The sequence below is a fragment of the Musa acuminata genome, chromosome BXJ3-5 (genome assembly GCF_036884655.1).
Source record: "Musa acuminata AAA Group cultivar baxijiao chromosome BXJ3-5, Cavendish_Baxijiao_AAA, whole genome shotgun sequence".
In the NCBI taxonomy this organism is placed as follows: domain Eukaryota; kingdom Viridiplantae; phylum Streptophyta; class Magnoliopsida; order Zingiberales; family Musaceae; genus Musa; species Musa acuminata.
The window spans coordinates 2,945,814-2,972,365 of NC_088353.1; the positions used below are offsets into that span (position 1 = coordinate 2,945,814).

The 26,552-nt window shown below is 36.4% G+C and overlaps 4 protein-coding genes across 13 annotated transcripts; all 4 read left to right on the forward strand.

Annotated features, from left to right (window-relative positions):
• The first annotated feature begins 2,790 nt into the window (after nt 1-2,790).
• LOC103983891 (sodium/hydrogen exchanger 4) lies at nt 2,791-12,001 on the forward strand. Of its 7 annotated transcripts, none has more exons than XM_065151147.1 (14): nt 2,791-3,052; nt 4,045-4,163; nt 4,257-4,354; nt 6,499-6,558; nt 6,711-6,757; nt 6,855-7,049; nt 7,314-7,360; nt 7,435-7,504; nt 7,778-7,878; nt 8,678-8,779; nt 9,805-9,949; nt 10,088-10,150; nt 10,226-10,309; nt 11,257-12,001. In XM_065151147.1, the coding sequence occupies exons 1-14, from the start codon at nt 2,873-2,875 to the stop codon at nt 11,509-11,511; spliced, it is 1,566 nt and encodes a 521-aa protein (XP_065007219.1). In that variant the 5' UTR covers nt 2,791-2,872; the 3' UTR covers nt 11,512-12,001. The 7 variants fall into 7 exon arrangements, with proteins under 7 accessions (XP_065007219.1, XP_065007220.1, XP_065007222.1 ...); XM_065151148.1 differs by having other exon boundaries at nt 9,808-9,949; XM_065151150.1 differs by having other exon boundaries at nt 7,438-7,504.
• A 654-nt stretch (nt 12,002-12,655) lies between these two features.
• LOC135581723 (syntaxin-22-like) lies at nt 12,656-18,932 on the forward strand. Of its 4 annotated transcripts, none has more exons than XM_065150793.1 (8): nt 12,658-12,907; nt 12,982-13,233; nt 15,361-15,454; nt 16,546-16,685; nt 17,296-17,370; nt 18,276-18,433; nt 18,512-18,612; nt 18,685-18,932. In XM_065150793.1, the coding sequence occupies exons 2-8, from the start codon at nt 13,028-13,030 to the stop codon at nt 18,748-18,750; spliced, it is 840 nt and encodes a 279-aa protein (XP_065006865.1). In that variant the 5' UTR covers nt 12,658-12,907; nt 12,982-13,027; the 3' UTR covers nt 18,751-18,932. The 4 variants fall into 4 exon arrangements, with proteins under 4 accessions (XP_065006867.1, XP_065006865.1, XP_065006866.1 ...); XM_065150794.1 differs by having other exon boundaries at nt 12,658-12,855; XM_065150795.1 differs by having other exon boundaries at nt 12,656-13,233; nt 18,512-18,670; nt 18,746-18,932.
• A 2,595-nt stretch (nt 18,933-21,527) lies between these two features.
• LOC135639136 (rho GDP-dissociation inhibitor 1-like) lies at nt 21,528-22,392 on the forward strand. Its single transcript, XM_065152917.1, has 3 exons — nt 21,528-21,716; nt 21,811-22,183; nt 22,264-22,392. The coding sequence occupies exons 2-3, from the start codon at nt 21,884-21,886 to the stop codon at nt 22,390-22,392; spliced, it is 429 nt and encodes a 142-aa protein (XP_065008989.1). The 5' UTR covers nt 21,528-21,716; nt 21,811-21,883.
• A 14-nt stretch (nt 22,393-22,406) lies between these two features.
• On the forward strand, nt 22,407-24,564 carry LOC135638505 (probable WRKY transcription factor 2). The gene is made up of 3 exons (XM_065151632.1): nt 22,407-23,235; nt 23,384-23,542; nt 23,690-24,564. Exons 1-3 carry the CDS (start codon nt 22,421-22,423, stop codon nt 24,252-24,254), a joined length of 1,539 nt encoding a protein of 512 aa, XP_065007704.1. The 5' UTR covers nt 22,407-22,420; the 3' UTR covers nt 24,255-24,564.
• Nucleotides 24,565-26,552: the final 1,988 nt, after the last annotated feature.

Consider the following 26,552-nt stretch of genomic DNA (forward strand, 5'->3'; position numbering starts at 1 on the left):
ATCATAACAAAGCTTACCTAAAAACACTATAAATGATATAAATGAATTCATAACCTCAATCAAACCAAATTGAGACTATTGTAATTTTGGTTTTATAATTGTTACGACACGAGCCTAATAAGCTAATTGATCAAGCTGAAGTTATCATTCAACCACGGATCTAAGCTGAAATTATCATAATATACTTATCAGACCCATATAAGTTAATCATAATCATTATCCATTTTCAATGTTGAACTAATTAGGATGTTATAATCACTCGTAATGATAACTAAAGAGAAGTCACTTATAATATTTTTCTATAGTTTCATGGTGCTTTTAACCAATCAAAAAAATATAATGTTATTAAAACATGCTGTAAGTCAGCCAGATGATATCAAAACATACTAAAATTATTTAATATATTATACTATGATTCAAATTACTTCTCATTCTACATCATATCGAAGTTAATGCCACATAGTAATCCAATATCAAAAATCCAAAATCTTGATAGTGTGACCGAGTAAAGGTATTGCCTTGGTGTGATAAGCATCACTTAGACGTGAGACACGCAGACTAGTGGCACGTCAGAAAGCATAAAAATCATTATATTTTTATCATAAAAAAATTTTAATATTAAAAATTAAAATAATAATAGATAAAATTTATGATGTGTACGTTTCAATATCATTTAGAAAGTCTTTGTTGATTTATAAATACACCATCGATCTGAAAATTATAATAATATCGATCTAAAAAAAAACTATACTCTTTCTTCTCATCTCTTCCTATCATTCACAATCACAGGATCACCATGAACGATAGATTAGAAATAAAAGAAATATAAGAATGATTATTTTATTATTCGAGAGTCCTTTCTATTGACCGATAAAAGTAATCGGAATCCGATCATATCTATAATATATATTATCTAATCAGAGAGGGCCACGTAATCTAATATTCTTTTACCGAGCCATTAATTAATAAAATATAAAAAATTTTAAAATAATAAAATAAAAATTTATTTGAAAGTACTTTATTGGATTTTGAAAAAATATTTTATATGTGCATATAAATTTTATAAAATAATTTAATAAGTCCAATAAACATAAAACCACGTGCATATAAATTTTATAAAATAGATCAATAAATCTATTAAATATAATACCATTAAGTATGACTACTAATATGAGTTATAATGGTTGTATGAATATCATACTTCCTTGTATGAATTATAATATTATTATCCCTTTGTAATACAGTTCAAAATAACTTCTGTAATCTATCTTGCAAAGACAATCGTGTTATCGTATTCAATCATAATATGTACATATATAAATATGAACAGGATAGTAAAAATAAATAATTTTAATTATATAAATAAAAATATCAGTTATAATATACACTCTATGCATCATCATATCTTTTATGAGTTGCTCACAAACACAATCATAATAATATATTCTTTCAAACACTTTAGGCTATAAATCCTAAGTGAATGGATTATCAATTAATATAATAGGACTCAAGTTCTTAATTAATATTAGTTATTTATGGATTTTTTTTTCTGACCATCAAGTACTTTATTCCATAATGTATAGCACTGCTAGAGTACTTGTTATTTTTAGAGAAAAAAAATTATTGTAATATGTCACAAAGTATCTTCTATCACTTAGTAATTAAATTTGACTACACAAAGCCCTAAGATAAAATTTCACATTCATAAATCTTGATTAATGGCTTCAAAGTATGTCACAAGATCAACTTTTATTATTTATGATATAATAATATATTACTTTATTTTTTTTTATAAATTGCTCCTTCAACTAATATAAATATAAAACGTAAAGTGAACTTCTTAGAGATAATTTCCAAATTCAGCATATGAAAATATCATCATTCAAGTTGATATAATTTCATGTATATAAGTATATACTTCATCGTCTCTTCAAATATCTTAATACTTTCTTTGTAATATTTTAGTATATTATTCCTAAACAACTTTAATATATACTTAATATTTTAATTATAAAATTGAAATCTACCCTAGTATAAACTTGAATATATAATAGACTTCTAACTATGCATATATATAAGGAATATTTATTTTTATCTAATTTTTTCTAGTCATTTTAAAAATATTTCTTTTGGTGAAAAGTTTCTTGGTTTGGTATAATAAACCAAGTTCACTATTAGTTAGTAAAATATTATTCACATATAGATCGATATAATAAACTAACTCCTATTGATTTTTAGATATAAATACTTTTGTTAATGATGATGTCTTGGATCAAAGTCCTTTTAAGTTTATATTTACATGAAATTTATGTTACACGTAATCACTTCTCAGTCTGGCTCTCACAAGGCATGAAGTCACTGGGTCCATCATGGGCCTTTTGGGCTCTTTGCACTACATGTTTAGATCCTTCGAGTTTAGATCCTTCGAGGCCCAAACGGCCCACAAGAAATTGGCCACCTCTCAAAATACGACGAACGACCAGCTATGGGCTCAAATCCCCTGCAAAGTTAATTTGCAGCTAATCGTTACAATTCTGCTCTGATCAAATCATAAGGGATGGTTATTAAGGGTAAAATAAGATGTTCCTCAGAGAAAATAGAAAATATAAATCTGTACGGAATTCTAGCGACTCACTGCAACCTCGGCTTGTAGTGGATCCTGTCGTGGGTCCCACTCAAACACGTGGCACGTCTGTCCGTGATAGGGGCGGCACGTGGCTGCCACCGATCTCCTTAAACCCCCCTCCCGGGTCCCACCAAAACTGTTCTCTTCGTCATCTCCATCTCTCCCAAGCCATAAATTTGCTGCCATTTGATCGTCCCCTTGTCCAAACCCCTTCGTCGCCGGCGATGCGATAGAGATCCCGTCTAGATGGCGCTCGATCTCTTCCCCCTCGCGGGAATGGTGTTCGACGACAACGCCGCGGCCGCCGATCGCGGCCGCGTCGTCTCCGTCTCGATGTTCGTTGCCGTGCTCTGCCTGTGCATGGTCGTGGGGCACTTGCTGGAAGAAAGCCGATGGACCAACGAGTCCATCACTTCCATCGTAATCGTAAGCACTGATCCCTGACTTTTCCTTAGCCGCTAATCTTGTCAGATGCGCCGAAGCGATTGTCCAAGGTGAAAAAGGGTAGAGTTCTTCTATCCATCTGTGGAATGAAGTGATTAGAACCTTATTAAGATCTATCCTCCGCTGAGTAGCAGAATAAGTTATTGTTGGTGGAATGAAATGTGCAAACGTGTCATCTGGCTTTCCAAAAGTGCGAAATTCCCATTGGACTAATAGTTGAACGTAGTGCAAATGTTCGTTGGAAAAGATCACGGCCTTTTGCTTTTTTCTATTTCTAACTGGGTTTTGGTACAATATCTGTGTCCATGTGACGACGGCATTCATGTCTGTTATCCAGAAGATATGTAATGGTAGATTTGGAACAGGATGTTTATACATGCAGCTTCTTGAAGGTTGGTTATTTGGTGCACAGTTCCTTGGATTCTTCTTTTCAACTTGATAGAACTATTCCTCAGTTTCTTTGAGTTGTACGTTATTGGATTATGAAGAGGAAGAAGTAGATAAAATGGTACTTTTCAGCAATAGTTGAACAAGAAAGGGTCAAAAAATAGTGAAAATGAATTTTAATGGCCTGATCCGTGGGCAGTTGTGCTCTGTCCAGAGGAAGTGTAAGAATGTTCTTTCTTTTGGTACATAAAGGCAGATAACAAGTTGAACAAGTTTATGTATAGTTCATGCTCTGATTTCCTACAATCTTCTGTAAACAAGCAAACCTTAAGGTGGAAGAGAAGAAAAGGAGGCACAATGAGTGCATTGACAATTCGGGCTGGAATAAAATGGAAAATTAAACTTAGATTACTTTTTCAGGCGGTCAAGAAGTGAGTGACAAACGTTATAGAAATACACTTCCCTAGCTTATATCTTTCGTTTAATGATATTGTTAATACTTCCATAATGTTTGAGCAATTTATATATTTCAGCCTGTCAGAAATTTTTTCCAAGTGGCAAAGGTTTAAACTCCCTGTCTAACTTAGGGATGCATCGTTGGTACCATAATCTTGGTCGCTAGCAAAGGAAAAAATTCCCACATTGTCAGGTTTGATCAGGAATTATTTTTCATGTATCTTCTACCACCAATCATCTTCAATGCTGGGTAAGTGCTTTAAAACCCTGTTTCTAGTATCGCCTTTGTAGAAAATTTCTGAAATGTCTTTATTGACTTGAATCACATGCTATACTGCTTCAGGTTTCAGGTTAAGAAGAAACAGTTCTTCCATAATTTTTTGACAATATTGTTGTTTGGAGTAGTTGGCATTTTCATTTCATTTGTCATCATTTCAGCAGGTAATCTTTCTTTCATTCAAGTTTATGACTAATTGCTTGTATATTGCAACTGTGGATCATGATAAATAAGATGGTAAATACAAGAAAAAATGTATTACTTGCTAAAAAATATTGTTTTCATGTCCTCATCACCGATCTTAAAGGAATTGAAGCACTTGCAGGCTGATGTCATGGTGATGTGGAGTGCAATTTCTGTTTTCTAATAACATAAGTTGTCCTGGTTCTGTGGCTGCTACCTCAAAATTGATAATTTAGCTGGCCCATCTTATCTAACGCTCCTCCTTGTCTAGTGGTTGTGAGGAAATCCTGTGCAACACATGGATACCTATGTGGACATGTACTCGTATTCTGTGTGCAATCATGTTCTATAGTACCTGCACACTGTTGATGGTCATAGAGAACCGTTGGTCATAAATTCTTGTCTTTGATAGTCCTAAGATACAAAATCATTTCCTTCTCATTGGTTAGATCCAGGAAATCCTTTGCTCTTCAGCACCAACAAACTTTCCATCAGATCTCACTTATGAGATCTCCATTACGCTTTGCCTGCTGAAGCCAGAATGTTTTTCTTGGCTAATGAAAAAAGGCTTAGATTAACAGTGATACTTTTCCTGTTTTACAAGTTTTTTACTAAACTATAGAATTAATAGTAGAAGCGAAAATGCTATGGTAGCAAAATTGACATTACACCTTTTTAAGTCACAGTTGTTCTGATAAACAAATTGCGCTAAGCCAAATTTCTGTCATCAAGAAGCTTCCATATACTGATAATGAAACTACATCTTCCACATATCTGCTTATATTTACATCCTTACCTGGGAAAAACATATTAGTGTCAAAACACTTACATCATAGTTTGAACTTTAAGTCATGCTGGTGTTACTCAAAATTCCTAAAGATTATCTCTTTTGGCTGGTTCTTTTGATAGTTTGCAGGGCATGTGGAGATGATTTTAGTATATTTCTATCTCTGACTGATTATTTAGGAACAGGAAGCTGAACAAATATTATCACTGTATAAGGAAGTTGGTTTTGCAGTATATCTGGCATAAAATCAATGAGTAGTGGCCCATTCATTTTCCTGCCTGGTATCCAAACCAGGTGTGAGGACTTGGAACCCTTAAGTGTTTTCTGTGTCAATGACACCTAACTGGGCTTGTCAAGTGTTCCAATTAATCCAATTTTTTCCAAGTCTGAGTAGTGGACATCGCATAGCGATTAGGCGGTGGCAAACCTAAATCTGAAGGCATTTTCCTTCTAGCCACAAGGTTGAGAAGAACAAGGCAGTCTGAAGCATGCTATCCCTTTAATTTTCCCACTTTACTATTTCCTGACAGCTGTCTATGGCAACATTCTAAAATCTCAGCTCATACTAACATACTAAATTGATCTACCCTTGGCCAATAGGAATGTGGTGTTGTCGAAGATTGTGATCCTTGACAAATACATATTTACTGCTAAAAACTTCTAGACATGTTGAATTCAGGGCCAGCGTGTATTTGTTTTAGATTTTTGACTTCCTATTGTGCAGAATGTGTCTTCAATATTTTGTATATTAGTTTGAAGTTCTTTATTAAATGGTTGTATTTAGTATTTACTATAAAGGTTTTTAATTCGTTAAGAATCTTTTAAGCTTCTTTTGATTTACGTATAAGTGTGTGTGTGTATATATATATATACATATACTATTGATCATGGATCACAACTTTCTGAATTGTTCATTTATAACCTAATTAACAAGATTACCAAGATGCATATCTGATACATGTTTATCAGTTGTGGTGTTGTTGAGTCCGTCTCCATGTTTATATTACATGCTTCTTCAAAACAACACATGCAATTATATGCTTTTAATGATGAGTAATTCACTTGACCAAAAGTGCTTTATGAAGTTGGTGCACACCACCAAATAATCCATTGGGGTAATAGTCAATCAAAAAATTCAGTAGTATTTTTAATAATTATTTATTATAAATTGACAAGTGAGGCTTCTATTTTTGAAATTCACATAACTATACATTTCTCTTCATTGTTACATTTCAACTAAACCCTCAAATCATTTTTTTTAAGTTTTAAACAATTGGTGGATTTATGCTGTGTGCAACTTAATTCTCTTGTATCTGTTGTATTACTTGTTTGTTTCAGGTAGCTGGAAGCTCTTTCCGAAAATTGGTTTTACAGGCCTGAGCATTCAGGAATATTTAGGTATGACTTCAAGCACTGTTATTACTCATTATTTGTCAAATTCATATTTGAGGAGACATATGATAAAATATTACTGCAACTGTTTTTTCATATTCACCTTGTGGAATAGATCTTTTTGAATTGATCGTCTCTTCATTTTTCCTTTTGTTCAGCTCTTGGGGCGATATTTTCCTCCACCGATACAGTCTGTACGTTACAGGTTGGTGTGCCCCAGAATTCTCTACCAGTTCTCAGATTTAGCTTTAATCCAGTCATTGTCAGATATGCTTCCAGGACCAATTATATGTAATCTGTAGGTACTTCATCAAGATGAGACTCCCCGTCTGTACAGCTTGGTGTTTGGTGAAGGAGTTGTAAATGATGCTACATCTATTGTCCTTTTCAACACAATCCAGAAGCTTGATGTCTCTAAACTAGAAGGCTGGGCTGTATTACATGTTTTTGGAGATTTTCTATACTTGTTTTCCACAAGCACAATCTTGGGAATTGCTGTAAGCTTTATTTGCCACCATATGTACAAAGAATTAGAATAGTGCTGTCTGTCAGAATGGTTGGTTAATATCTAAGTAAACAACTTTAGTCTCTTTTTATGATTTTCATCTGGATAACTTATGCAGTTAAATGTCTTATTAAGTGAAGTCATGCCATTGTGCTTTATTGTTACTGGATTTTGTTATCCAAGTACAATCATGTTTTCTCAAATTGATAATTTATGCTCATGGTTTTGTTTTCACTGTTGTACCTTGTTTTTGCAGATTGGGCTTTTGACTTCTTATGCTCTTAGGGCCCTTTACTTTGGTAGGTGAGTGAAAGGAAAAAAAGAAGAAGGCATTATCCTTATATATTTGTTTGACATTATGACTACAATGTTGTCAGCAGGCATTCAACTGACCGTGAAATAGCTTTGATGGTTCTAATGGCATATTTATCCTACATGATGGCTGAGGTTAGTTCAAAATAAATTATTTAACTATCTTTTCCTTGCTTTTATGTTCAAAAGAAAAAAAAAATCCTTGCTTTGTCTATGACATCTCACCATTTTGCTGTTATTTCATTAACATTAAGTAATTTGATTCTGTCTCAATTTTAAGTCAGGGCCAAGTTGATGATGTAGATACCATTTTCTTTACTTCTGTTTATAATGTTGGTCAATTATATCAAAGTGACTGCTCAGTTGTGAGGGATAAGTTTATTTCTCTAACACAAATTGTTCATGCAGCTGTCTCAGTTGAGCGGGATTCTGACTGTTTTCTTTTGTGGGATTGTCATGTCCCATTATGCATGGCATAATGTAACTGAAAACTCTAGGATCACTACAAGGTATCCTGTTAATGCTTGTGACAGAAAGAATTGGAATGTGGCAATTATCTTCTTTTTCTTAATTAGATAAGTTTCATCTATTTTATGTGTGTCTTCTCGGTTGTCTTGTTGATTCTGGACTCTATATTGTCAGCAGCTTGATATGGTCCTGTTATGACATAGAACAAATTTCAGCCCATTGAGTTGCTAGTTGAAGCATGAAAGGGGCTGGGTCAGGGTGTAGAACTGAAGTGTTAGGGCTTGTTGTCATGTTACATGAAAGGTAGTGAGGGAACCTTCTGGATTTGCAAATTGATCAAGGAAACAAGTAACTTGATTCAATCTGGTTTTTCAGGACTTTTTTGTGATCGGACATTATTAGTCAATAATTTGGTCAACAAATATAATTATGAATTCTCTTGTAGAAATATTCTCAAGTTTTTGGAAATTTTTATTGACTTTGATAAACCAGTATCAGATAGCAACATATGTATTGTGCTTGGAAGTGGAACCACTATTTTCAGTTTGATTGATAGGATAATTTAAGAAGTTGAAGGCACATTTACTGTGTAGTTATGTTAATTATGTTATCAGGGAAACAAATACTTGACCTTTGGATCATACCTGGGAGGGGTTCCAAAACTCTAATTATGACAATGATCTAAAACTAGTAGGCTAGGCCTTACCTGATAAAAAAAAAATTTAGATTCATGGTATAAAGTATGTTGGCCTTGATTGCATGTATTGTAAAAAAAAATTTTCTTATGCTTGTTGATGTTATAAAATGATATTCATTAGATACTTGCCTTATTTTTGGCAGGCATATTTTTGCTACCATGTCATTCATTGCAGAAACATTCATCTTTCTTTATGTGGGAATGGATGCCCTTGACATTGAGAAGTGGAAGGCAATGAAAACAAGGTATTGTTAGCTTCATTGTATAATTTTTTGCTTTATTTTTGTGTTGTCTTGGCGGCATGAGTATGATTTGTTGGTATATGATGCCTTCTTTTGGGCAATCTAGACATGTTTTGAGGTCTAGTATTCAGTTTTGATTTTTTTTTTAAATTTTCTTTTCTACATTGGACTTCATAAGAAAACCTTCATTTGTTAGACTGCTGACCAACTTTTCTGATAGGAACCTCAATGTCAGTAGGTATCTCCATTTTGATACATACAGATTGTAAACTTATCTACATGTTGTGGTTTGCAATAAGAGGTGGAAAACTAATTAATTATTCACATGGAACATGTTGCTGTTATCCTAAATTCTGTTATCATAGTTTCTATGATCTATGTATAACATTTTCTTTCTGTATGATGTATTTCGATACTCTCTTTTGTAACTTTGTGCTACCATGAGATGAAGTAGTAGAATGTGTGCAATGTTTCTTGGTTTCCGCTTGGTAAGTCCATCATGGAATATGTGACAACTGAGGAAGGCTTATTAAATATAACTTAGTGAGTTAAATCAACAATAGATTGTTTCCTAAGATTATCAGAAAAAATTGGTTAGAAATTTACTTGGTTCCAGCAGTAGAATGCAGTAGTAGAATGTGTGCAGTGTTTCTTGGTTTCAGCATGATAAGTCCATCATGGAATATGTGCCATCTGAGGAAGGTTTATTGAATTTAACTTAGTGAGTTAAATCAACAATAGATTGTTTCCTAAGATTATCAGAAAATTTGGTTAGAAAATTACTTGAAACCATAAACTCTTCCATATTTGGAAATTTTGATCTCTTTGGTGTTTTAAAATTACTTTTTTGCAGTGCTATAATATCTCAGACTTAACTCCTGAAAGTAGGAATAAAATAAGTTCAAAGTTACTTTTCAATCATTTGATTCTGCTTTTCCAAGATTATATTCAAATTTTATCTACATTATCATCTGGCAATGTAATCTATAATTTGATTCTTTCCAATCTGAAGAATGTCATCTTTTTAGCAGTTTGAAGACGTGCTTTGGCATCTATGGTGTCATTATTTTTCTAGTTTTGCTGGGCCGTGCTGCATTTGTCTTCCCTCTCTCTATTTTATCCAACTACATAAGTTCGCATTCTGAAACATCACTGATAACACTCAGACACCAGGTTACATGTTCACTCTTCTTTGTTTGACATTCACCAAGTCTCTGGATATAGAAATGAATGATCTTGCTTATAAAATTTTATCTATTGCATTGTCTGTTCCACTGACGACGGCATGATTGTTGTAATTTGAATTGCCAGGTCGTGATTTGGTGGGCTGGTCTCACGAGGGGAGCTGTGTCTATTGCATTGGCATTCAGTCAGGTGAGCTTATTTTTTATTCTAAATACAATAATACATCAATCAGTATGAGACAACTCAAATCTCCATCTTCTACAGTTTGCACACTCTGGTGTTACATGGGATCCAGTTTATGCAACAATGATCACCAGCACAATGGTAGTTGTGCTTTTCAGCACTCTGGTAAGTCATGACCCCCACATACGAACACTTTCATATATGTAATTTTGTTTCTCCGGAAGTGACTATTTTTTAATATTGAGATATTATAAGTACACCTGTTTGTTCCCATTTGTTCTACATTATACTATACGTCAACCAAAGCTGACAAATTCCAGGCACGCAGATACAACCATGTGGCAGTTTCTTCTTGAAGATTATTATATTTTAAATAAAAACTGAATTGTTCTTTCGTTTATCATTTTGAGGGCCAACTGCTGAATTAAACTTCGTACAATTTGGCATCAGATGAGCTAAATGTCTGATCACAAACAATGCAAACAGTAATAATCAAGTTAGTCTAATATTTACCTTATTTGCAATCTGAATATTAAGGTTAAATTTGTCCATTTTAGTGTAATCATAACTATCATGCCTTGATTTATTATTTGTATTTTATGCTGTTTAACCTGATCTGTATACTTTATAGGTTTGTCTCCTTTTTTCTTTTTTTTAACATACTTGCTGCTGATTCAATGCGGCAAATCTTGCCATGGGTTATTATTCTAACACTTGCTTAATATAATGTTTAGTTATGTTAGATTGCAAACTGTTATTGGTGTTTGTTCTTGGTACCTGAGGGAACTGCACCAAAACTAAAGGCAGTGTGACTGATAGATTCCAGGTTTGGCTAAAGGCATTGTATCATGTTTCTGATCGAGGTTATCAATTTTTAGTAAGAGTGACAACATTAGGAAACAAAAAAACGAAGATGTCCCTATAACAGAAGTTACTGTCATTTGCATAATCCAGGTTTGCGTTGTAGTCTTGGCATTATCAGTTTATAAAGTTGCAGTCTTACTCTTTTTGGTTGGTTCTTGTTACAGAATTTCTTCTCAACTGAGGATGCCCAACCGTTGTTCATTTATCAGCTGTTGTTAGTCACATGATTGGATTACCTTATATCTCAGGTGTTCGGGTTTCTGACAAAGCCACTCATAAATGTTGTACTACCTCATCATGTGCATCACGGCAGCGATCAACAACCTAAAACCGATGACATTACCCTTTCTTTAATTCCTCCTGAGGACTCTGCTGAGTCTGGGCTTCAACAAGCGAGAAGAAGTTTGTCACGGCTGCTCGCGAGGCCAGTACATACCATACATGCATATTGGAGGAAGTTTGATGACAAGTACATGAGGCCAGTGTTTGGTGGTCCAACCTAGATCGTCCCCTTATTCTTGCTGCAGATGTACCCTCTAATGACAAACATGGAAGCTACTGTCTGGATCTGTGGACTTGTACAGATTACTCGTTCCTCTTCTTTCTTGGCTTCCCTACTTCATGGAGTGCTATTCTCAAATTGTTGCTAAGATCGAAATCAACAACTAACCTCCTATAGGGCATGGAGCTGTGGGATTCTGCTGAACATGTTTTACTGGATTACTGCAGCTGGTTCTTAGGGAATTCCTCATCAACAAAGCAATGCAGCTAAAGCTTGAGCAAGTGACTCTTATGGCAGTGTTAAACAAAAGAGAGTTTTGTTTTCTGGCCTTCAGTTGGCCTATATGTATATTAAGTTTTTTCTTCTGATTAATATTAGTTATAAGGTTTATATCTGATAGCGTCCCTTCACATACTATTTGTAGTATTTTGATTCCTCAGGACAGACTTGGAGAAAGCTGCTGAAAAATCTGTAGTAAACCTTTATTTCTATTTGTCGGGTTAATTAGAAATTATCCGGTTAGATTTTTTAATATTTTATTTTTAATTTTAAAATTTTATATTAAAATTTTTATAATTATAAAAATAAAATATTTAATCTCATTTATTCTCACACGATTGATTGAAATCTAAGATGAGGTTTAACTACAGTAAAATGTTTTCGTGAAATCTATGATGAGATTAAATATTTAATCATTAAGATAAATAAGATTAATTATTTTATTTTTATAATTATAAAAGTTTTATTATAATTTTTTTAAGTTTAGGAACGATAATTATATAGGATAATTTGTAATTAATTTTTATTTTTTATCAAATTCTTGGAGTTTTGATGTATCCAGATAAAAAACATTATTAGTAAAATAATAGATAATTTACATTTGTACGTGCATGAATGAATCTTCAATTGTCGTAATTTATGTTAGTGTCAAAATAATTAATCCAGAAGCGAAAGGTCAAGATGGAGCAGGTCTTGTTGACTTCAATCCAAAAGTCAAAATTTGACCAAACGAATCTTGGGCCGATCATCATAGATGTAACATCATGCGGTGGTTATTTAAAGTCCAATAACAAGTACACCGTAACATCGACTCGCCATAGACCTTACACGACCCAACCGGAACAGCCGGGACTCCACGCATCCTTGTAACTCATAAGCGGCAGAGCGACCGACATGTGCCGGGGCTTCGTTACCCAACGCTCCACCTCCGTTCACAAGAAAGGATGCACCTCTCTCGCGTTGGGCTTGTGCGGTGCGAACCCCCCGCGGCTCGTCGGCTCCTGGTCGCCTTTGCTTCCCTTGCTCGGTTGGACTTTGCTTGATTAGAAGCCTTTACAGCGAACGAGTAAAAAACAAAAAAGAAGCCCTATTCCAATTCATCAATTCCTGTTATTACCGTAATTCCTCTCACAATTCTGCTTCGGATCGCTCTGCCCCGCCCCTGCTGCTGCCGGATGTCTTCTCTTTGTAGGGTTCGTATTTGGTTAGGAAAGGGGAAGGTGTAAGAGGAAGAGGAGATGAGCTTTCAGGATCTTGAGTCGGGCCGGCCGCTGTCGGGGAAACGGTGGCGAGATTCGATGCATAATGGAGGTGGAGGAGGGAAGGATCCGACCCAGGCGGTAGTCGCTGGTGTTTTCCAGATCAACACAGCCGTCTCCACCTTCCAGCGCCTCGTCAACACCCTCGGCACCCCCAAGGATACCCCCGAGCTCCGCGAGAGGCTGTGAGTTTCTTCTTCTTCTTCTTCTTCTTCCGGGTTTTTCATTTTGCTTGTGGTTGCGCATTTGATGATTCATTAGCTGGATAGCATTGGCAATATGGTTTCTTTCTATCCTTTTGCTTTTGTCTTTTCTGAGATCGGCAGTCGTGTTATGTCAAGAATGTACGGGACTGTACAGGGGATTGATCTTGTTCCTGCTCGATTAGGTGGGCTAGGTCCTCATGATGTATGGCCGTCGCACTTACCTAGTCTTTTTGCATTAGAATTTTCTCATACATTAAAAAGCAGTGTGATTGTTTCTCTTAATAAAGATGAATTTCATGAGGAATCTGTTTGACTGTTCGTTTGGTCGTTGAGAAGCTTATGTTTTTGTCCTGCTTCTTGAATGGTGATCTGGGTTTTCCACTTTCACTTTTGCATTTGCTTGATGGGTAAATTCAATTGTTACAGCAGTGTCCTAGTGGCAAGGCTTTTAGTCAATTTTTTGCTTTAAGAGGTATGCATATAAGAAATTGATTGACATGAATTATTTAGCTCCAAGGATGGCCAGAAAGCCTTGTTCCTAGCAAGGTACTGGAAGTACTTGTAGAGCAGATTCTTTTTTGTCCAGAGCATCAAGGCATCAAGCTTGTGGAATGTAGACATGCTACTGTTAGGTTGTGGCTCAATGGTGGCATGATCCTCTCCTAAATAGAGCTCTCATAACCTTCAAGGAGGCAACAAGTATGTGCCTGTTATGGAAAATATCCTAGATAAAGTGTTGTTCCACTTGAATTCTCCTCTCCATATTTCTCTAAACTGTCCAGCTGCCTCCACTTCTAGTCCTACTCTGTTAGTCGTGGTTGTGCTTCTCTCTACTCCTAACTCAAGTAGGACGGGGCTGACCACTTATTGTGTTGGCCAGGTCTTAATCTAGAGTCTCTGATGTGTTTGACTTGAGCTGTTCAGGTATTTGAAGGACAATTTTGTTCTGAGTGTATGTTGAACCAGTCTCATCTTGTCCCCACACATGGCCGGCCTGGTTGGTTTCAAAGGCATGTTAGTCCTGGTTTAGGCCAGGGCTGATCTGTGTTATAATAATTAAATTTGGATTTTGTGGTTTTTGATTAGTGCATTTGATTATCATATCCTTGCCTTCTCGCAAGGATGTCCCTGATCATTTTAAGTATGATCTTAATCTCTTTTCTCCATATATCTTGCATAGGCAATACCATTTTCTTTGTTCTTATTCACTTGCTGAAGTTCTTGTGTACTAGATCCTTATACATATGCAATTTAAAAGTGTGATGAAGGCCATTACGTTTAGGATTAAAAGAAATGTTGGCTGACCAAATACACTAAAAGAATCTTGTCAGAAACTATTGAAAATAACTGTATGTGACGTGTGATAAAATGCCCCTTATATGTCTTTAACATGAGCTATCTTTGTGGATATAAAAGCATTCTCAAACAATTTAAACTGATAAACTAGACTAGTCTGGAATATAATGGAAAATACGAAATGAGGCATCAAGATCTATTTTTTTGACACTTAGGCTCTTCTTATTTGCATGTCTTAACATCTTAACCTTAGAAATGATCATAAATATTGAAATAATAAGTTTAAAGTTGCCCATTGAGAGGAAAAGTTGTTCAGCTTGTTTCTGCACATCAACTTTTAAAATCTTGTGTATTGTTGGCCAGATCAATCTAAAATTCTACTACAGTTATTTTGGTCCGAGATCATTATGGTCAGACCATTTTAAAGTTTAAACATCCCGGAGGTGTCACTTCAGCAAAGGGGTGAATCCACTACAGAAACTTGATTTGCATCTTTTATCAGAATGATCAGAGAATTCTTTCATCAATCCAAAAGACATCATCACAAGAAAGACCTGAGCCAATACTGAAAACAAGACCTAGCTACATCATAGCTAGCACTCTTGCATAAGTAAACCTTGGGCTGTATAACCTTTTTTTTCTTTTCATCACCAAACCCCTGCATGAGCTTCATAGATTTGCTTCATATTTTTTATATCATACAAGTCCATTGAATGCTATGACAAATTCTTTATTAATTGAAAGATGTTGCATTTGCACAAGTTGCCTTTCTAATTTTTTCTGTTGTTAAATGTCCATGTCCTAGTACAGGCACAAAACCAGGCTAGATATTCAACAATTAGTAAAGGATACAGCTGCCGAACTTAAACAAGCCAGTGAAACAGATCATCATGCTGAAGTTAGTGTGAGTATAATTGTTTGTCTCCATCTTTGTTTCTATTTCTTGGCAATTTATTAAGTTTCAACTATAATACTGCCTGGCTGCTCAGAGTTAGTCTTGCATGGTCTGACAATGACATGTTATAGGTGAGAAATTGATCTAAGCATCCTCATCAGCTTTCAATACTTTGGGTTGGAGCTTATATTAGTTAGAATTCACTGAATTGAGCTGCTTGGGATAGTTTTGGTCGGGGCTAATTTTACTTGAGTGAACATGATCTGCTACTTGTTATGAAGTTAACACTTAGTCTCATGCATTCAAATCAATATTCATGATTTCTCATATTTACCACCTTTAATAGGCTCATTTTGTTAAGTTACCCTCTTTTTAAAATAGTATCATGCATATACCATTTTGTCATTTCTGTTGGTCTTCAATTTATTTTGATTTCGGATCTTGTACATCATCATCAATTTTGGAGGTCTTGAAGAAAAGATTAAAGCATCAAAGGTCTATTGATGACCAAACATATGGTTTAGCTCTCCATGAATGCTGGCGATTTCAGCCCAGGTTTTCATATTTTTCACAACAAAGCTAGAGGTCCATTTTGTCAACCATGCTTTGCCATGCCAATATCAGTTCCCCAACGAAGTCCTTCAATACTACATAATCAAATATTTGTATTTTATTTATATTAAATTATAGAAGGCTTGAGCAGGCACAGCTCTTTTATTGATCAAGTTCTATCGTGTATTTGAAGTGTGCTATGTTGTCCATCAGAAAGGTCTGCAAACACTTCTTTTTTTTCTCTTTTTTCTTCATTGTTAGTTGCTTGTCAATAAGTTACAGCAATCGATGTTCGGTAGTTATCTCTGAAAGTTGTTATATTGTGTGGCTGTGAGGAATCCTGAGACCAAGTGTGGCCCTAAGACATTATCAGCTCTGCTGTTGGCCAATAATAAGCTGAAGTTTTCAATCAGTGATGTCTTTCTGTTCCATTAAGTTGGACATGGAACATGTTGTTTCTCTTTATGTTAATTTCATGCTTTATTGCTGGAGGCAAAGAATAACTAAATTCTGTTCATACTTATTATCTCATGCTTTTTTTATTGCAGACAAGCAAAAAGATTGCTGATGCAAAGCTCGCAAAAGATTTCCAAGCAATTCTGAAAGAGTTTCAGAAAGCTCAAAGAATTGCAGCTGAGAGGGAAACTGCTTACATCCCTTTTGTTCCCCAAGCAGTTCTTCCATCAAGGTGGTATTTGTCGGATTCATATGGTCAATCAGCTAATTTATGCCTTTAAAGTTTGATTTTTGTCAGTCATTTTTCTTTCATCTTCATGCATCAACCTATTCATCAATTTAGTTGAGTTTAGATTTTTTGTGCTACAAATGATTTGGATAAAGTTCAAAAAAGCATGCCTTTCAAAAAGTGTGATATTTTTATAATAATAATCCTTGTTTCACTTTTGAGGGGTATTTCTGACAGAATCTTGTTCCAAAAAGAGAACAAAATTCTGTCTTTCATGGGTATTTGTGATAGCTTCCGATTGTTGAGGGACACATTCTTCATCTCAACATTTCAAGGATGAATTTTTTCTTTGTATTTGTTTGTTCATATTACAATTTTTAGATGTGTAGCTTCTGTAGTTTTCTTTCATCATGCATGAATAAATAATAATGACTGAAAGCAAGACCTTTATAGTTAATTTTAGGCATAAGTTTTCTAATTTATGTTTGTCTTTGACTTGAGGTTTCCATATGAATGTTGTAATTCATTCATTTAAGTTTCTTAGTCTTTGTAGTTGTCATCCTACCTTCACCTCCTTATTACTATTTCTTATGGCCTGATCAATGCTGTGCAGCTATGCGTCGAGTGGGGTAGATGGTAGTTCTGATAAAATATTTGAGGCATGCTCAATGCTAGCAGAATCTAGGAGGTAAGAGAAGGACTCAACCTCATTCTTTAATCTTGTGATCTTATGCTTTTAAAATTGTTACAATCTGAGTAGCACAATGTTTTAATATGTATGGAACATCTAACTATACACAAAATGTTTAAGCCCAAGGCTTTAGTGCTAAGGCACTAAAACCAAGGTTTGCGATTTCAAATCGTACCGCCCGGTACTGGTCCGCTTGTGAACCGGTATGCGGACCACCCACATTGAGCAGACTATGGTTTGTAGCTATTACCATACTGTTATATTAGTTTCTTGATCACAGTAACTTTCGTGTGACAGTTATGTGATGGTTTTTGTAATTCAGCTATTCTGAAAATACATTTCTATGATATTGATAGAGCTTTGGTTATCTATTTATCAGTCATAAAAAAATGACTTATTTATTCTGCATAAGGTATGTGGGCCCATGGATGTCAGTAAATTGCTTACTTCTGTTTGCTTAAGATCTACGGGCTTGGATAGTTGCTAAAAATTACGATGGTTATGTTTCGTTTGACAAACTTATTTTTAGAATTTTCATTTGACAACTATACATTGTACGTTCAATAAGCTGTTGTTTGAATTTAGATTTTTTAATCAACTTCGTATATAGAATTGATATCTTGAACATGGTGCCTAAAATTCAGCTAGGAACTTTCACGCAAGATATTTTTACATTAATCTTTGGACCATTGATGTCATGTCCAGTAGATGGGCTTTGGTTGTCTGTGTGTGAATTATTTAGCATTAGTCAAATTTCAATCTTCTTTAAGAGGGTACAATATCACGCTTGGTAACCATTCCTTGAACTTGTTGCTGAACTTACAATAGTAATGTTGATGTCTTAGACTGGTTAAGTTCTTAATAGAACTTTTCGATGTCAACTAAAAATGTACTTATGTTAGACAAGAAGGACTTCTGTTGGATACTGAAATTGTTTTCAACGAGGCCATAATCGAGGAGAGAGAGCAAGGCATACAGGAGATTCAACAGCAGATCAGTGAGGTGGACGAAATTTTCAAGGATCTTGCAGTGCTAGTTCATGATCAAGGAGCTATGATTGGTAAATTTTCTTTGTTGCATCTTCAATTGAAGCTTTCATCATTGGCTTCTCGGACTGAAGCAGTTACACCACTTGCAGATGACATAGATTCCCACATTGATAACTCACTTGCAGCAGCCGTACAGGCAAAGACTCAGCTCACCAAAGCATCTAAAGCACAGAAGTCCAATTCTTCTCTGGTATATTAGCTTCAATTTGTGCATCCAGCTTGCCAGCGAATGTCCATTTCTCAGCAAGGTTTACTTCTGCAGACATGCTTGCTGTTGGTGATCTTTGGCGTCGTTCTACTCATCGTGATCATCATTCTTGCAGCTTAATTCAGGAATCAGAAGTCACCGCGATCTGATAAATGAAACCATCATCTGAGCCAATTTTTGTGCGAAAAGCCTATTGTCGTATCCCGGTTAGATGAAGCCATGTTGCATTTTTGCGATGCTGTATGGTAAATACATGATATAGCCATTAAGCCAATGTTAAGTTATTCGGGTGCCTTTTTATATGATGCCCTTCTTTATGGTCTGCCTATCAAAGAAGTGAGACTTGCCTGTCTATGCACTGAGCAAAGAGACTAACAATTATATCTAATATTAAAGGTATATTCCTCACTTTTATCTATTAACGAAAGAAATCATCCCTGTTTTGAGATTAGCATTTTAGTTTTCTTCAGTTTGGGAAGTTGTTTCTTCCTCTTTGAGGTTTCTTTCATTTTTCTTATTAGTAATATAAATATTGACACATTTTTCTTTTATTTTTCATTTCAACTATCTCATTCATTTTTCTATAAATTTTGTTAGTTTTCTTATTCAAAGTCGAACCAAACTTAACTCCTCTTCTAACTTTGAATATTTCACTGATGGTTCAACTCAGTCCCCATCAAATCAGAAACTTTACTTCATTTATCAAATATCGGGCTAATTACATATAAGATAAATATCTCAAGTAATTAGTTATATTAAGCATTTCAATATTTATATTTTTAAACATTACGTTGGTATCTTTATATTTATAAAAGTAAAATATTTAACCTTATTTTTTTTTCACAACTTGCACATATTTAATCTCATAAGTCAAAAAGATGTTATTCGATTTTGATTTATCATACTTCAATGATTGTTGGTGTTGTTGATTTGCTTTCTTATCTCGTTTGTCTTGTCGCTTACTTGTAATCGATGCGAGGTTCCTTGTGTTTGATTGATGGACAACTGGCGACATTTTATTGTCAACGACAATAGTGTTGAGGGTGATGGTATCTAGTGATCACCAACCTAGTCACGAGCAATGGCTACATACATAGCGGAAGTGTCGTAGAGTGTGTGATAGCCTTATGATAGCTAACTTGTCTCGGTCGTAGGTAGCAACAGTGCCATTGTCTACAATGACAACACGACTATCGCTACATGCAGCTATTACCACTATATGAATCAACTTCTTTTTCGAAATATCAGAATATTCCAAGAAGATTAGGAAATAGTTCGGATCGATTATCTTTCGTTATTGGTATATCACTAAAAACTTTTCATCCACGAGATCCACATAGGTTACTCCTCTCCCTCAAGGTTAGTATAAAAATACACTCAAAGCTTTAAAAGAAAAAGAAGGCGTTTAACTTAGGCATCGAAAGACCAACTCAAGAGAATCCCTCTCGACTTTAGTAGAAGATTAGGCATCAAAAGACCAATAAGGAGTAGAAGATTTTATATCATCTCAAATGACTTCTCGAACTCAGATCAAGGTCATGTCGTGTTAATACAAATATCAACGATAAATTTTTCTAACAATATATGTCTTATCAATTAAGATAGAATCATTAGGGTGATCTCATGTTACCTAATCTCAAGCTAGTTAGAAACACTATATCGACCATCAACATCATTTAATTATTTAATGATTCAAGTTTTTTTTGTCTAAAATATTTATTATCAAATATTGAAAACTTTGTCTCATAGAAATATTTAAAAAAAATTTATAAACTTTTTGACTTCATTAAAATTGGTTTTCAATAAATTATTTCAAATGAATGCTCAACTCATATTCGATGATTTCTCTCTGGTAGATTCTTTTGGCATAACTCCCCATCTCTATGGATATATGTGTCTTATCAATTAGGACATAATCACTAGGGTGATCTTAGGTTACATAATCTCAAGCTAGTTAAAAATACTATATCGACCATCAACACCATTTAATTATTTAAAAAAATTTTGTCTAAGATATTTATTATCAAAGATTGAAAACCTTACCCTTAGAGTGTCTTTGTCCCATAAAAATATTCAAAAATCTTTTTATAAACTTATCGATAAAATTGATTTTCAACAAATCATTTGGAATGAATCCTTGACTCATATTTGGCACTTTCCTCTCTAGCAGATCCTTAACATATGTGTTTTATCAAGTAGGACAGAATCACCAAGGTGATGTCAGGTTATGTAATCTTAAGCTAGTTAAAAACACTATATCGACCAACATCATTATTCAATTATTTAATGATTCAATTTTTTTTTTTGTCTAAGATATTTATTATCAAATATTAAAAATCTTACATTTGGAGTGTCTTTGTCAAAAAAAAAAATCAGAAAAATTTTTATAAACTTCTCGACTTTGCTAAAATTAATTTTCAATAAATCATTTCGAATAGATCCTCAATCCATATTTCAGATAATTCAATCATTTCGAATAGATCCTCAATCCATATTTCCGATAAACTATGAAGGTATTATGAATCATAATTTATGAGCTAATTAGTTTATCAATTTTGTTTGACTTAAATGATTAGTAAGATATTTATATTTTCTATATCTATATGAGTCACAAAATTTCTATCTATATTATTGTCAATTAACAATATATGTATGAGAGAAGTCATCATGTTTCCAAGCTTGATTAGGGCACCAAATCTTCTCATCTGGAATGGAATCTTGGACATCAAATCGGGCATTTATCTCCCTCCCCCACCAATACTGCACATCCTGTACTGTACTGTACTGTAGTCTGCTCATCATCAATGCAGCAATAGTAGTAACACGATAGATATCACTTCAAATATATATCCGCTATAAACTATTTATATCGGCAATCACTTCCCCACAAGCTCGAAGAATGGGTCAAACGAGCAGCTCGCCTCCGTCCAATCACCCTCCCCTTCTCTCCATCTCCCTCTAAATCCTAATTTAAGCCTCTCCCTTTTCTCTCTCCCCGCCGAATGAGAAAGCTCGCTGCAGCAGTTCTTCCCTCTTTAGCCAAATTCTCCCGTTAGTTTTGTTCCTGCAGGGCTGCACATTGCAAGGTATGTTCCAAGCTGCCTCCTTTTTGTGTCCATTCTCCTTGTCGTCTCTCCTTTTGGGTTCTAATGCTTCTTTTGTGGTTCCGACCGTTGGCAGGTGAGGGAATTCCTTTTGACCTGCTTTGGCTGTGTTTCTTGGGGTCTCCTGCTGTGGATGTGGTGAGGTTGATATGTCTTCTGCCGTTGGAGATCTTCCCGGTTCGAGGGACATGGGTTTGGAGCAGAAGCGTGGGAAGGCTGAGCAAAATGGGATTTTGACGGTAAGGGAGGGCGAAAGGGAAATTAAGTCAGAGCATGGGCGTCCCGGTGGGGAGGGGGGGGAGGGCCTCGACAGGCGGATGAGCGAGATCTCTCTCCACGCCACCGAGGAGGAGGAGGAGGACGACGACGAGGAGGAGGATGGAAAAGGCGCCAAAGGGCTTGATCTGGGGCCTCAGGTCAGCATCAAAGACCAGTTGGAGAAAGACAAGGTTTGGCTTCGATTCCTTTCCTCGTAACTTTCAACCCCATGGCTTTCGTTTCCGTTTCATCGTGCGTATTTTGGGAGCAGGATGATGAGAGCCTCAGGAAGTGGAAGGAACAGCTTCTGGGAAGCGTGGATTTGAATTCTGTGGGCGGTAAGTCTGAGCTTTCTCTCGCCAACTTTTTGTTCGTCATCATCGTTCGACATACTCGCTAATATTGATCAGCCGCAGGAGTTACCAGGCATGGAGGTGTCCACTCAACCAGAAAAGCCTACACGAGCAGGAAGTATAGAAGCTGACAAGAACAGCATCCAAAATCAACAAGAATTTCACCTCCAGGCTGGCTTTTCTGCCCCATCTGACAGAAAAGATACTATCAATAATACTAAGTTAAACCAGAGAATGTTCAACTCCTTAGTGGCAAGTCACCATTCTCCAGCTGTTGATGACCAGCATGATGGGGAAGGTGACCTAAGAGGAGAACTTTCTGCAGCCGCTGGCACTCCAGCTGAGGATGGATACAACTGGAGGAAATATGGGCAGAAACAGGTAAAGGGTTGCGAATATCCAAGAAGCTATTACAAATGTACTCAACCAAATTGTCAGGTGAAAAAGAAGGTGGAGCGCTCTCATGAGGGCCATATCACTGAGATAATCTACAAGGGTGCCCATAATCACCCAAAACCTCACCTAAATCGCCGGCCTGGTATTCCTTCTTCTCACCCATTCAATGATGCTCAGATTGACAGCACAGAACAACCTGGTTCGCAAACAAATTGTGATGGCAAACCTGCAAAAGGAAGCTCACAGAGTGGTAATGGAGGCCAAGATTGGTTGGTGAATGGCCTGGAGGCAACCTCATCTGCCCCTGCTGCTGCTGAACAGTGTGACCCTTCTAACTCCTTGCCGCAGAACCAAGATGGTACCCGTTTATCCTCAGATGTTATTGGTGTTTCATCCACAATGTCCAATGACGAGGAAGATGATGATCGAGCAACCCATGGCAGTGTCTCACTTGGTTGTGATGGTGAGGGAGATGAGACCGAGTCTAAGAGAAGGTTAATTTCTTGTTACCACTTTAATGTTGAGTTTCTGCAGTAGTTTGAACTAGGAAAATTTCACCTGATAGCCAAACTTAGTTATTTCATTTTTTTGTGTCTGAGGACTACAATAATAAGTTGCCTGTTTCCATCTATTGTGATTCAGGAAGATAGACGCTTGTGCCATCGAAATGAGTGCAGCTTCAAGAGCAGTTCGTGAACCAAGAGTTGTGGTTCAGACGACTAGTGAGGTTGACATTCTGGATGATGGGTATCGTTGGCGCAAGTACGGACAAAAGGTTGTCAAAGGAAATCCAAATCCAAGGTACGCCTGTTACCTATGTCATAGTTCAATTGATGGCTGCACATGTAACTCTAATTCATGGGAATCCTATTTGTTTTCGTATGTTATTGGTTGGAGCTGGAGAGATCATCTGAAATACTCTCTCAAAGAAGCATTGTCTCGGTGCAGGAGTTATTATAAGTGCACCAATCCAGGATGCATAGTTCGGAAGCACATAGAGAGGGCCTCACATGATCTTAAGTCGGTGATTACAACATATGAGGGCAAGCACAACCATGACGTCCCAGTGGCTAGAAGCAGCAGTCATCCAAATTCTGCTCCTTCCTCAAATCCCAATTCAGATCCTCAACCTCATAGCCTTCTGCAGAGGTCAGAGCCAACCCAAGACAACTTTGTGAGGTTTGACGGCCATGCACCTCTTGGCACATTTAGGTTCCCTGGAAGAGAGCAGTTAGGACCAGCAACTAGCTGCTTCCCTTTTGCACTGGGACAACCAGGCTTGACCAACCTTGCTATGGCTGGATTGGGTCCTATGGCAGCAATGAAGATGCCAGTTATTCCTCCAGTTCATCCCTATCTGGGTCATCATCATCCTGCTGAAGCAGGATATATGATGCATAAAATAGGGCCAAAGGAGGAATCTGCGCCGGATTCAGTGCTGCCTGTGCCACCAAATGCAACTTCAGTTTATCATCAGATGATGAGCAGGCTACCTCTAGGACCGCACCTGTAAATAACAGAAGGAAAGCTGAATGCTTCTCTTAACACCGGGAAGAAAAAGATGCTTCTCTTAACCTCGATATCATCCTTGCTCCTTCAGACTTGCTCCTTCAGACTTGTTCTAGCGATGTGCTTCTCTAAGAGAAGACCAGGAATATAGGTAAGTGCAATATATGTTTTGTTATCGTCAACATGACCTGATAGCAGGCATATCGCAAACATCTCTTTTTATCGAATTGATAAAGATTGTTCTTCACTTGTCTTTTAGATTTTAATACATCATCTTCAGATGGTCTAGTGGAAGGACTGCAGTTTCATGCTGATGAATTTTCTTCCAGTAGAAGGATATGTGTTGAGAAGATGTCCATTTTGTTTTGGGTGATCAGTAATGAAATGTCCATTTTGTGTAATTGTTGATGCTGAGCTTCATTAACTATACTCTGTTCTCAATTATTGCAAGCAAGACTTCACCAAAGTATGCCAAGTCTTAGCAGATGAAACAACTGTTTGAAAGATGGCTTAAGAATACATCACATGAAAATTTTAATTGAGATAAACCAAAGTTGCTTCCCAAGCACAAATGTTTTGTTTTTATTTGATGGATTCTAATATATATATATATATAATTGTTACAAAGTTAAAAGAGAAGTGACATTTAATATTTATATTCATATGAGAGGCCGAGTTGGAGTTTGACGGTCCTGATGTAAGGAATTTCAAGATTTCATTCAGAGTTTTTCTTGGATAGGATCCATAACCATGTGGGGTGCCCCATAGGCGCGCGCGCGAGAGAGAGAGAGAGAGAGAGAGAGGAATCCTCATCTTCTGCCTCACTGCCGACGTTGACGGTGGAGGAGGGAAGAAGGACGAACCCCGGGGCAAGATATTGAGTGGTCCGGCCACCAGGATGCCCCCACAAGCGACTTGGTGGTACGGGAAACGGCGACCGTCGGCAAAGACGAGATCTTGCGGATGCTGGAGGAAGGCTACTTGGAGAGCGAGGCGTTTGTGGACGGGTGGTGCGACTGGATGATGGAGACGTACCTGCGTCTGAAGCAGGTGAAGGAGCCCGGGGCCATGGAGCGTGCCTCAAGGACAAGGAGAAGACAGAGACGTACCGGTTCCACAAGGACAACCCGGAGGTACACACATTCCTGGATCATGCGGCAGAGGGTGGACGCTATCCTGTGGCTGATAAAGGAGGAGGATCGGAAGTGTCTGTCGAGATGTTGCTCACCGAGTGAGTAAAAACAATGGTGAAAGCCTTTTTCTTGTATGTTCTCGATTCTGTTCTTTCAGATTCGTGATTCTTATCATTAAATGTGTTCAACATCATCTTTTGTTGCTAGTTTGGTAAATAGCTGTGGAATCTGCATGACCATGACAAAAAGACATTGGTTTATTTGGAGAAGTTCTTAGAAACTATGTGGTAGCAATGACAAAATCACTGGAACATTATTTGTTTTCTTGAGGAGATGAGACACCAAATGAAATAGATGAGAGATTAAATTGGTTGTCCGATGGAATTGGAGGTGGATAGATTTGGCAGTGGTGCTGGTAGAAAGATGGGGAAGTCGTATGAAGCACCGAGGTGCTACACAGATTGTAACAAGAGAAAGATATTGGTGACTTTCCACTTAGTGAGGTTTTTGGATTCTATTAGCATTAGAGGTTGACCTACATTGAGGTTTCATTCTTTTGATAAGTTTTATTGCTTTCATATTTACCATATGGGAACTAAAGAAGAAGCCTTTTCTTTTCGCGTGATATAATTTGAGTGATTCAGTGTGGAATGTGTGTCCTTGTGACTTCTTTTAACTTATGAAGATACTATTGGTTACAAGTAAAAGGCTAAATCTGTAGGACAATTGAAGGTTAGCTTCACTTACAGTTTCGCAAGGAAGCTTAAGAAAGAAGTATTGCACATAATATGTTATATTCTGCTGTGTGTAGTAATTTTCTAAAAGATTGATTATGTTTGGCAATTGGAAATATTTTTACTGCATCCCTTTACCTTAAAGATAAGTGCTAATAGAGATTCAGGAATTCCACCTCTGTTGGTATCGATATTGCCTCTTTAGTTGCCAACATGGATAGCATGACCTAATCCATCTGCTTAGATCAGCCTAATGCTTATTTTGGAAATAAGCAATCGGAAATATTTTTACTGCATCCTTTTTCCTTAAAGATAAGTGCTAATAAAGATTCAGAGGGTTCACCTCTGGTGGTATCGATATTGTCTCTTTAGTTGCCAGCATAGATAGCACGGCCTAATCCATCTGCTTACATCAGATTAATGCTTATTTTGGCT